Source organism: Ipomoea nil, unplaced genomic scaffold (assembly GCF_001879475.1).
Source record: "Ipomoea nil cultivar Tokyo-kokei standard unplaced genomic scaffold, Asagao_1.1 scaffold0804, whole genome shotgun sequence".
Lineage (NCBI taxonomy): Eukaryota > Viridiplantae > Streptophyta > Magnoliopsida > Solanales > Convolvulaceae > Ipomoea > Ipomoea nil.
In genome coordinates, this window is record NW_017617232.1 from 1,872,501 (window position 1) to 1,885,646 (window position 13,146).

The 13,146-nt window shown below is 30.1% G+C and overlaps 1 protein-coding gene across 1 annotated transcript; it reads left to right on the forward strand.

Moving 5' to 3' along the window:
- Window positions 1-921: 921 nt before the first annotated feature.
- LOC109177235 (protein BREVIS RADIX-like) lies at window positions 922-8,235 on the forward strand. The gene is made up of 6 exons (XM_019326555.1): window positions 922-1,296; window positions 4,266-4,410; window positions 6,280-6,644; window positions 6,788-6,920; window positions 7,018-7,343; window positions 7,813-8,235. The coding sequence occupies exons 2-6, from the start codon at window positions 4,312-4,314 to the stop codon at window positions 7,889-7,891; spliced, it is 1,002 nt and encodes a 333-aa protein (XP_019182100.1). The 5' UTR covers window positions 922-1,296; window positions 4,266-4,311; the 3' UTR covers window positions 7,892-8,235.
- Window positions 8,236-13,146: the final 4,911 nt, after the last annotated feature.

The following is a 13,146-nucleotide window of genomic DNA, read 5'->3' on the forward strand; positions in this document are numbered from 1 at the left end:
ATCTTTATAGGGAAGAAATTTATATTGTTCTTCAATTTAGTCCTGCATCCTACCCTTAAAAGAACTGACAAAAGTGAAATAAATTCTTTTTTCAAATTCAAATGAACATTAATTAAGACATTTAAAGTACTTTAGTTCTAACATTTAAAAGTTTTTAATTCATAGGATCATGTATACATATTTTATTTCAAATTCTTAATTAAAAGACGACTTTTCTAATAATTATGTAATAAAATTTGTTACGTTTACAAAACGTAACAAGTTGTACACCTTAAGCATCCCACGTGGCCACGTCCCGATTTGAGTGATAAATAATGGTGACTTATCTGAATAGCTAAGGTGGCCAGACTTTTGTTACATTATATTACTGCTCGATGACGAGATTTGATCTTTGGTCTTTTGTGACAAATTTCACTTTTGTGACTAGTTAAATGTACAGCTCATGCAGGATGTAAAAAAAAAAAGTGTAATAAGATTGTATAATTGTATAGCATCAGATATCTTACCATAATTTAACCTTTTATCCACTGGTCATTCAACCCTGCACAACATGCAATCCCACTCTTCCGTTATATAACAGCTAACGAAACGAGATATATATAGAGGCCCGTCACATTCTTCAATATCTATATACTCATTCGTCCCATTTTGTCTATTTAATTTACTATTTATTAGTTAAATCAACATTTTTTTTTACTTATTTTCTTTAGTAATTTTAAATTTAATTTTTTGTGTTAATAATATTTTTAATATAATTTTTAAATATATAAATTTTATTTACTAATATTAAATTTAATTTTTTGAAAAATTAAATTAAAATAACTTTAGTGAGGTCTTGTGAATAAGACAAATAAAATGAGGCTATATATATATATATATATATATATATATATATATATATATATACCTCTTCACATCCCAACGTCTTCTCGTCCTTTCTCTCTTCAATCCTCTTTTCTTTCCTTGTTTGATTCTGAGCACAATCTCTCGCAAATCTCTCCTGCGATGTTTTTCTACACGTTAGCGTAAAACCTGGAGCTGAAAATCCCTCGGACTTTCTGGAAAAGCGCCGCCGCACACTCACTCGCCGCCGGCCAATATTCCCTCCCTCCCTCCCGCCCCTTTCCTTCCCTTCAATGCTCTGGATTTTACAGACTTGATCCGGTTCGGTTCTCGATGTACATTTTTCTCCGAAATTGAAGCGGGAAAGGACCGGAAAAACCGTCACGGGGCTCGGAACATTCCCATTAACGTTGGAGCCATATATATTCTCCCCGGCCGGCCAACACGTCCCAGGTAACTAACGCTTCACCTTTTTCTGTTCATTCGCTCTTGTTTTTTTTTTTTTTTTTTTGTTAGGATTTTGTTGGAGTTTTGTGTTGTTTTTAGAAATTTGTTACGAGTCACTTTCCAGAGATTGTGCGCGTGTACAGTGTACTGAATGTGTTTTTGTTGTGAGATTTTTGTGTGTTTGTGATTTGATTTCTAAAGCTATTTGTCATTCTCATTCCCATGCTCCACACTATCTTCCCTCTAACTCAAAAGATATGGATATAATTTTTTTTTTTTTAAATCTCAAAATTGATTTTGACAACAGAGAATATTTAGCATTATATTTTTTTTAATATTACTTACTTTATTACAAATATTTAGCATTATATAATAAATGTACATTCGAATTATCAGTTTAAGAAACAAGACACTAATCGACTCAGGATGGTTGTCACCTCGAGTTTGAATAGGGTAGGAGGGAGTTTTAGAATTCATTTTTTTTTTATTGGCTTTATTGGGTGGGTGGGGAAGGAGAGTAGAGTAAAGAGAGCAGAGAATGAAGTTACTTTGAGAATTTTTTTACTTTTTTTTTTTTTTCACTTTTATATTTGATGATTGCTTGATATTAAAAGCCATTGATTCTGATCTCCCTACACTCTGATCTGCTTCACTTTCTTTTGCTTTTTCCAGGCTTTCTTTTTGTTTGTATTTATATTGAGTGGATGGGAGTTCATAACTATCTCACCATCTTCAAACTTACATTCTTTCCAACACTAAAACACCAGTATTTAATAATTATTTGATTGTTACTTTTTTTTTTCTATTTATGATCATTGAGTTTAAATTAGCTAATTGTGGTCCTTCAAAAGATTAAAAAGGGTATATATTTTCAATAATCAAGAAATACATTTGGATTGATTCTGAAGTCTACAAGTGAAAAATGTAATAATCTAATGATCAAAATTGAAGTTAGACTCGAACACTAATTTGAAACTGGACTAAAGTTTGGGTAGTTCATTATTAAAGTGAAATTTGAGGCCACAAATAAAATGTAAATGGTTTTTTTTTTTTGGCATATTGGTCCGATGTTCTTAACACTATGAGACTAATTTGAATTTGACCTGAGTTGCGTTGATAGAATTTGACCTTTATTTTAAATTATTAAAATAAAAAAAAAAGAAAAAAAAAAGCTTAAAACTCTTTATTATGATGCCCTGTAAACTAAAATATGGAAATTAAATTAGTGTGTAGTAAAAGAGTGTTTATTGTATTTTCCAAGAGTTAAAAGGTTGTTTTTTTTTTTTTTTTTTTTTTGTTTTGTTTTTTTTTTTTTTAATAACATCAACAAGTGCCCTTAAATTCTTAAAAGAGTTTATTATATGTACTTTCAAATTTTACTCTCTCAATTTTACTTTTTGATATGTACTTTTCTATATAAATCTCAATACAAATATTTGCATTAAAGTTATGTGTGTGAGTAAAAATTGGAAGTAAAATATGATAGTAGTATAGTACACATATCATTTTCCTTCTTGAAATGAATCCATTTTTTTTTTTTTGGAGTTAAGAAATGAATCATTTGTGTTCCCTAGAAAACACTTCCGGTAGATGTGAAATAAAGCTGGGCAAATATAGTAATATTCCTTTCCTTTCTTTCAAAATAGTAATTAATGTATTACCGTAAATTTCATATTCCTCATTTTGTTATGTCCCATTCAAATAACAATATTTGATTTTAAAATTTTATAATTTTATTTTAAAAATATTTAATTCTTTTTTTTTTGAATGCTACTGACTCTATTATAATGTCTTATTCATATATTTTAACACAAAGAGTCAATAACGCCTCCAAGGCTCGAACTCACAACCTTCCAAATAGAAATCCAACCCGGATACGATAAGACCACATAGTCTTGGTTAAAAAAAAAAATTCAATTCAGTATTAGTAAAAACATTTATACATTAAAGCATCCCACTAATAGTTCTTTTAAACACAAAATTAAGATTTGCTAAAGAATAAACGGAAAACGAAAATTAATTTGTGCAAGAAGTAATAAATAAAATTAAAAAATTATATTTTTTTATCATTCCATTATTTCTTACTAGTTTTTTTTTTTTAGTCTCTAACCTTTTACTGTTGCGATATACTTCTTTTAACTTTTTTTTTTTTTTAAAAAGTTACAATTCTAAATCCAAAACAACAAAAGTATTAAGTTCTATTAAAATTTTTCGTTATTTTTTAAATTTTATTATCTTTATAACTTTTTTAGGTTTAGTATTTCATATGCAAAATAGCGAATTGACAATTTTTTTTTCCTAAATTTTTTCTTTAATTGTGGTACATTATTCATATTTTCCTTACACAAACTTATTAAAGTAAATCTCTTTTTAAAAAGAATAGAAATGAAATATCGAGACTAAAGAATATTATAATAAATAAAGAAACATTTAAAAGTACTAAAATAGTCATGTACTAAGTAAAAAAAATTAATAAATTTTAATAATTTTGTTATTCTAGGAGTTAGGAGTATATTGCAACGGTAAAAAGGGATTAAAAATGCAATTTTTTTTTAATAAATAAAACATAAGTGAAGAAGTACTATTTAGCATAGAAAACATTCCGCAATTAGCAAATTTATTTCCCTGCTTAGAATATAAAGATAAATACTAATTTGGTATTGATTGTTTTAGCATTACTTCACGTCTTCAACTATATTTATATGGAAAAAGTGTCAAATAGGCAACTAAATTTTTATACATTGTGAAATTAAACCATCAAACAAAAAAATGTGATATTTGACATGATATCATATTTAAGTGAAATTTTGAAGTAACCTTTAGAAAATGCTATTTGCACAACTGATTGTATACTTTTTTATTTGATAGTTCAATCGTAAAAATTTAGCGACTTATTTGACTTTTTTTCCTATAAATATAAATAAATAAGAGATTTAATGTTAAATGTCTTGTTTATTATAGTACCTTTTTTGAAGGTAGGGAAAGTGAAATAGAAAATCTTGGGTAGGGAGAGAAGAACAGATGCTTACGTGTATCACGTGTAAGCCAAAGACAGAAGATGACGGAAGAGAAGACGGCACGCGTGGGACGCCCGACACCGTCAAAAGCCTGACGGCGCAGGTTCTATACGTGTACCCTTCTTTTAGACAATTTCAATAGGAGTAATTTTTTTTTTTTTTTTTTTTGTTTTGTTTTTGAGGTGTCAATTAAGAGAGAAGAGAGAAAATAAAGAAAAAGAGAAAAAAAAAAAAGATAAAACAAAACAGTTAACTCTTCAATTGGTGCGTGCACAACACATGCCCCAATGCCCGGGACGTTGTTTGTGCACGAAACGCACCCGGCTACGCCTCTTTTCTGCACTTTCTTTCTTCTGTGGGACTCACAAAAAACCATCCTCTTGTAGGAAACTACCAAATCTTCTCTCTCCTCACATACTTATGTTCTTCTAAAAAACTGAGCACAAACCACTATTGTGGTTACTATATCCTACTATTTCACTATTTTTAATACAAATTTTCAATTTTATTCCTATACCAATTACGAAATTGTAACGTTTAATTCATAATTTAATTTTATCACATTTTATTTGTAACTTTATTTTCAAATTTTATTCACTATTACAATTCTTTTTTTTTTTTTTTTTGAAGACATTCACTATTACAATTCTTAGTCAATTGATTTCAATTCTTCTGATTTGACAATTTTAATTTTCTATTTATGCTTTAAAAATGCTCATAAATAACGTAATACATAATATTATATTTAAAATAATAATTTTTCATGAACTTTTTTTTTCAACAAGAGAAAATTAAATTGTAAAACATGGAATTGTCCCAGAAATTAACTGTTTGATTGTTGAGGAAGTTAAAGCTAAAAGTTTATCGAGGAAATAAGATAGATACATTGTCATGAATAAACAACTGCTGTGTCTAGTGAATTAAGTTAGTAAACTTTGAGTTAAAATTACCATAATTTTATGTTGTTGCTTTTTTTTGCCTGTCTTGTTACTTTATTTTCCAATTTCCTCATTTCTTCATTTGGTTGGAGTTATGACAAAAATTCCAAAAACCCTTAAATTGGAATGAACAAATTTCTTTTGATGTTTCTTTTCTTCTTTTCTGTCACTCTCCATATGAAGGACCAGAAAAGGGTGTGGAGCCATATCGGCCCGAAGTTTTTGTGTAGCCACTAAATGGGGCAAATTATTCCGTGGACTCGGATCCACCTTACAAAGTGGAACTGGGTTCAAAAATACATCATTTATATACTGAATTTTTACAATTTTATATACTAAATATTCACAATTTGAATTGTAAACATTTGGTATATAAATTGTGTATTTTGACTTGGGTCCACATTGCAAGGTGGACCCGGGTCCATGGCATAACTCTCCACTTAAATGGTACCCAGGACAATGAATTGGACACATTATACAATGGATCATGGTTTACCTTATATTATGGACTTTGATCTAAAATAATATCCATATTATGTGTCTATAATTAAAATGTTATGTATTTTCAATTTATTTACAGACACATAATTTATTATCTACATATAATATGTTAAAAGACGCATCATTTTTAGTAAATGCAAGGTGGACCTGGTCTATAGTATAACAATTGACCGATTTGCCCTTGCCCTCAACACCCCCACCCATAAAAAGGGTCTTGGGAATATTATTTTCTGCTTGACAATGAATGTGGAAGGGGAAAAGGGATTGAGATCATGCTGCACCTTGGATCACGTGCCTAAATCTTGGTCCCAACATATTGCACTTCTTAAGTAGCTAGTGGTCCAATTCTTTTCCAAGACCCCCCCCCCCCCCCCCCCCCCAGTAATAAGAGAATCATTCTTTTTATGGTTGCTAATGTTGCACTTAAGTGCTATATCTATCACTCACATGAACCTTAACCATTTTTGCTTGCTTAGTTTCATAAAACAATGGGAATCAGTATAATGAAGCATCTCTGTTTTGACCATTTGCAGATCAAGGATATTGCAGTAAAGGTCTCTGGTGCATATAAATGCAAGTCCAGCATACCCACTGGCACTTGCAGGAAAGGGCAACGCCCCAACCCGGACTTCGATACCCTTACATCAGAGGCCATTCCCTTTCCTTACCAGCCTGGGAGCTCTGGTTCTACACCTGCATGGGATTTCACAAATGCTGCCCATTCCCAAACTCCTAGGCCTGGCTCGAGATTCGCTGGCGCCCGACCACAGGGCGGTGTAGATCCTGTCATCCAGTTTGGTGGAGTAGAGGAGTGGACTGCACAGGTGGAGCCTGGGATTCAAATCACCTTTGTGTCTCTTCCTCAAGGTGGAAATGATCTTAGGAGAATCCGCTTTAGGTATAATTAACAGCTACAAGCTCTGATACCATGTTATAATCTAAGACTGAACTATAATGCACATGGTCAATTTCATGACCTTATAAACTCATATATTTTCAATGTGGGACTCTTTTAACACTGGTGAATTGTTGAATGTGAAGCCGGGACATGTATGACAAATGGGAAGCTCAGAGATGGTGGGGAGAGAACTATGACAGGATAATGGAGCTGTACAATGTGCACAAATTTAACCAACAAGAAGCTCCCAGCACTCCCTCACAGTCTGAAAATGGGGTAAGTTTCTGGTGTCATTATTTGCACAAATCTCCATTGCAAAATTCAAACTTTTATCTGATTCCCAGAAGCCTTAATTTAAACTGTTGGTCCACAGAGAGATTCTTGTTATTCTCGGTTAGGGTCGTCCTCAAGAGAGAGCCCTAGGATGATGACTCCTGCACTGAGAAATTGCAATAATAATAAGCCTCCTCCTCCTATTGCACTGCCTGATCATGGAGGTAGCCAACACCATAAAAATGGAGAAATGTGTTGTATGGATGCATCAAGAACAACTACAGAATCCCGGGACGATGCTTCAATATCCATTAGCAATGCCAGTGAAATGGAGTCAGAGTGGATTGAACAAGATCAACCCGGGGTCTATATTACCATCAGACAACTTGCTGATGGCACTAGAGAACTGCGCCGTGTCAGATTCAGGTACTACATTCCCATTCCCATTCCCATTCTTGTTAGGATCATGCGCCCAACAATCCCCTAGTCACCTGGTGCGTTAGGCCTTCATTGCGTGCAACTTTAACCCTTCAGGCCTCCACCTAAACTCAAGCCCAACAATACAATGCCCCTAGCCACCTGGTGCGCTAGGCCTCCACCTGAACTCGAACCCGTGACCTGACTCTAATACCACTTATTAGATCAAACGTTTGCCACTATCTCAACAAATATAGCACGTAGTTTCTCTATATATTGCTACATTTTTTAAAGGCAAGGTGTTGGACTCGGCCCTTCAGACCTTGGCTAGCCACATGGTGCTGGACTTCCCTTCACTTGCCTTCGCCTAACAATATAGTCTAGAGCGCATGCAAAGAGTAAATCAAACAATTAGCTAGGCAATGATCTTCCTTGTTTATTGTTTTCACCTCTAAGCTGTTGTTCATATTTGACACAGCCGAGAAAGATTTGGAGAGATGCATGCAAAGAGCTGGTGGGAGCAGAACAGAGAGAGAATACAAGCTGAATACCTTTGAGGTATACTACTTTTACTAAAGGATTGGCATTTTCATACAACAATTGGATGGATATCCAAAGAAAGCTAAGGGCACTAATTTTTGCCCCTGATCAGAGACATTACAAGTTGACTTCACTACCATTATGAGGGTTAAAGGCTTTTTAGTATACAGTTGTTGAATTAGAAAGGATTCCCTTTGTTGAGTATTTAGTCTCTCCAGCCATTGTTCTTCAATACCTGACTGAATTTGCCAGTTTTTGTCTTCTGCTCATTGCTTTTTATGGCTTCAAGGATCTATTGCCTTTGTCTCTAATACATATGTATATACAGTTGTTTTCTTGGTAATACAAGTTTTGAATGTCACTATGGTTAATTATTAAAATAGGTAAACCATAATAGTCAGGATGTGTTTGGTTTATAAGTTAGACACAAGAAATGGGAATGAAAGTCGTACACATTGTTTGGTTGACATTTCGTTTTGATTTTTTGTTCATGGTGTTTTGAATGTCATATATTTGATTTAATTGCCTTGATTTTTTGTATTTTTAAAACGATAAGGACAATATGATTGCAATAATATTTTCTTGATTGATACGTCAGGTATTACAATTAAGTAGATTGTGAGAAAAAAAAAAAAACATTTTGTATGAGATCGAATAAGACATGAAGTTGTAATAATCGTAAAATGCCAATTTATACAAAGCCCGCACGTTGGGCAACAGGATTGGGCTAAATCCGGCTATTCCTATTGGACTTTAACAACATTGAGTCTTATATAATTTATTATTAGTCTTTTCTGTGTAAAAATAAATTCCAATTTTAATACTCAATATTAAAATATAGTTATATTGAAATTTTTTTTTTTTTTACATAATACTCCATAGTATATATAAGAATTTGAGATAAGGTAAATGGTAAAATACAATTATGATAGCATTTAATATATATTAACGGATGTTTAACTGTATAAAAGTAATTTTGTTCGATGAAAATAGTAGTCTAATATTTGTAGCATAATGTATAACTTAAAAGCATAGAAATATAGACATAAATCAAGGATATTAACTCGAAGTTAGTCTTATATATATGTTTTATAGATTTAGATTATATATTTATATTATTAATAGAAATAGTTTACTATTTAATGTTGAGCAATAAGCTAATTAAGGTGACATATAAGCTCTTAAAATAATTTCTTTACCATAATAAAGTATATATAGACATTGAGAACTTATGCCTGTGTCTAAAGATTTTTGAAGTTGCTAATGAAGTCACATATGTAGGTAGAAAGCAAAATGGCACACAAAGGCTACAAATATGATTCGGAAATTCGTTGTCAATAAACCCCAAAGGTTAATCCATGTAAACATTTTTATGCAATGTGTCATTCAAGATAAAATGCATTATTAATATCAAGTTGCCTCAAATTGAGGCTGCATTTAAAAAAAAAAAAAAAATTACCCTCATTTTGAGGGTAATTTTTTAAAAATTTATTTTTTAATTGAATCGTAGTAATTCCAAGTTAAATTTATTTTTAAATTTGCAATTTTTAATTGTTGGTATATAAGTATATTTCGTATTTAATATTTTGTATTTTATTCTGAAATTATTCTATAGACAATTTTGAATGAAAATTTTAATATCGTATTAATTATTTGAACTAATTTATGAAATCGAAATTTGTAATTTAAAAATTATTTTATTTCGTATTTAAATTTAAAATTATAATTATAGGAAAGTGAATAAAATAACTGATGATGCGAAGGAGGGTAAGGTCTACAAGATGGGGGATAAGGGGAAAGTAATTAGAGAGTGTTAGGAATATATGTTATAGATTTTGATGAGTCAAAATGTAATTTGAAAAATTATATATATCCCTATATTTATTTTGTAAATTGTTTGCTCAAAACTATCTAGGCGTCAAGAAGATCACATGAGCAGTACAAACTGCAGATTTTTTAAGAAGCAGCAAAGTTCTTAAAAGATTTCAGAAATTAAAAAGAACAACAAAGTTTTTTAGATTAATTTCTGTAAGCAGTAGAGTTTTAAAGGAGAAAGTTTTTCAAAAATAAATAAGGAGAAGAGTCCTCAAAATTAACTCATTAGCGTGCAACAAAGTTTTTGGAAACTAGTACAAGTTTATTAGGAGAAGAATTTTTGAAAACTAGCTCATGAGCAGCATAATTATTAAAGAGCAAATTTTGTGAGTAGAGTTTCTAAGGAGCAAAGCTTTCAAGCAACAAAGTTGAAGCAAAGGACACCTCAAGATTGGAATTCTACTGTATTTAAATTTTTACACAAATTTCAAGAATGATACATGCCAAATATGGAAAAGTTCTATAAGTCATTAAAGCCTGATTCGCAGACCAAGTAGTAAGGAAAAAATTTTAACATGTCAGATCAAGTTACTGCATGCAACAGCCAAAAGTGAAGATCAAATTTTCAACACATCAAATCAGACTACAACAACGTAACCAAGAATTCAAAATCAAAGCTATCTCACTCCAACGGATAGATTTGATTATTTATAAAAGGGCATGAAGAGTTAAAGACAAAGATAATCGATCAACGAAGAAAAGAGCACATACACGAAAGAGCAAGCACAAAATCTTCAAATTTTGATACATTTATTCTTCATAAAAAATATCCAGTAGAAAAGAGACTAAACTTTCTAAAAAGTCTCTAAGAGTTAGAGAGAAAAATTCATTTTTCTTGTATCTCTACAAAGTATAGATAATGGAGAGTAACAATGAGTACTGTGAAATCTTGAGATAATTAAGTGTTGGCTTTTTTATCAAAGCACTTTATCAGTGTGATAGGTGACTGTGTTGGCTTTGTGTTCAAACTTCAAAGCACTTCATATGTGAGATCTAGTGATAAATGATGGCTTTGTGTTCAAAGCACTTTATTTGAGAGATCTGAAGATCATGTCGACTTATCAAGGCACTGGAGTCGAAATACTATATCTTGTATCTAGTTGTTTGATATAATGAATTCTTCTAAAAGATAGAAGTAGAGTGGAGTAGAAGGATTACATGCACATTCAAACCACTATAAAAATTATCTCTATTATCTACTTTATTTAATTATTTTACGTATTGCATGCTATTAATATTCACAATCATCTGAGTTCTTAAAGCATACGCGTACTATTTACGTACATTTATTCCACATGCACATTTTGAGTTAGATTATTGTATAAGATTAATTAACATTGAATATTCTTCATACTTATTCTAATTGTTATCTAGCTTTTTAAGAGTTGTATCTGAAATAATTTAAAAAGTCTATTCATCCCTTCTCCCCTCTCTCCTTTAGACTTTTTTACCATTTAATCGAGATCAATAGAGAGAAAATAATGAAAAAAAAAATTATATGATGATATAAAAGAGTTGAGTAGATGAAACAAATATGGAGATTTAGGGAAGAAAGATTTGAGCTGTATCACTGAAACTCTCGCCCGTTTACTAACAGAAAACTGTTCTATGTTTGCTATTTTCTAATTTTCAGGTTTTCATTCTCGGTTTTCTGTTAAAAAAAAAAAAACTTGTTTACCAACAATTTTTTTTATTTTTTATTTTTTTAGATTAGCGTTATAAAATTAACACAAATTTAATTTCGAGTAATTTTTAGATCTTATATTTAAAATATTTTTACATATGTTTGGTTTAAATAGAATAATTATTTTTTTTACTTTTAAGTCTAATATATGTAATATTTTTACATAAAAATTTAAAAATATATCTGAACCAATAACCTACTAAGTTGACCTAAAATTTAGTTTAGATAATATTTAATAATTTTTGAACTAATATTTAAAATATTTTTTGGATATATTCATTTGAATGACGTGTATATGAATATATAATTTTTACTTTGAATTCTAATATATGTGAGATTTCAATATCTGATATCCGGACCGAACTTGTATTACGATATAACATAACTAAAAATATCCGAAATAATAATCTATTGAGTTCAATCAAAATCTAAAACATTGTATAGAGTTCAATTATATTCTTAATTTTGATTTTGATAATGTAAATAATGTCTAAATTTAAAGTGTAAGCATATAAGTTATGTTTAAATAAGTAAAGTAAGTAGAAAAGATAGAAGATGATAATAAGTAAAATGAGATGATAATGAATGTAATCATAGTAAGGTGGTTATAGTGACATATGACCAAATAGATGATATATGATTCTGTTTTTTTTTATTTAAAAAACAGTTTTTAAGAGTGAAAAATTATTTTCAATTTTCATAATGAAAAACTGTATTAATAAACATGTTTTCTGTTTTCAATCATCTAATTCTCTAATTTTTTAGAGAGAAAATTTTCTATTAGTAAACAGACAATGCATGTTCAAAAGATTAGCTAAAAATCAAGATTTCATTTGAGCTTTTTGGCGGGGCCCGTCACTTGGAACGAAGTCAGTGCCAGACAGCTTTTTCCCAGTCACTATCAGACATACTCACATACAGCTCTATAAATTTTCAGGCCAAATAAATATCTTGCAAGTTGCAACACGTAAATTAAAAGATTTTACAGTATAATAAATAATTTTGTATTATGTATAAAAATTAAAATAATACTCCCTCTGTCCCATTTTGAATGTCTTACTTTCCTTTTTAGTTTGTCCCAAAATGTTGTCCTCTTTCCAAAATTGAACATCACCATCATTCTACTTTTTCTCAAATTACCCTTATGACTTTTGCTTTTATTCCCAAAAGTGAAAAAGTGAAGGGCATAATTGGAAAATACATAACATTTACTTTAATTCCTTAAAAAGCGTGCAAAAAGCAAATGAGACAACCAATTCGGGACGGAGGGAGTACTTTTTATCATATATATATATATATATATATATATATATATATTGAGAATACTTTTATCAAATATAAAATACATTTACTTTATAAAAAAATTAAGTGTGATACTATAAATTTTGTTCAAACTATATTACTATTATTATCCGGATCCTATATGGCTATATGATGTAACTAATTCAATTAAACTTTAATTAAGTCATATTTAATACAATTTTTTTAAATACATAAATGGTCGAATTCTTGTCTTTCTTTATATTATAACTAGTTTTTTTATGCGCATTGCGCGATTGAGATAATGCCCAATATTTTTTTTTTTAAAAAAAAGTACTATAAAATATATCAATGCAAAATTATATTAGAATTGTTCATGCATAGATAATTGAATGTTGAATTTGCGTATTTAAATAGGTAATTCTAAGTTTATAAATGCAAGATTATATAGTC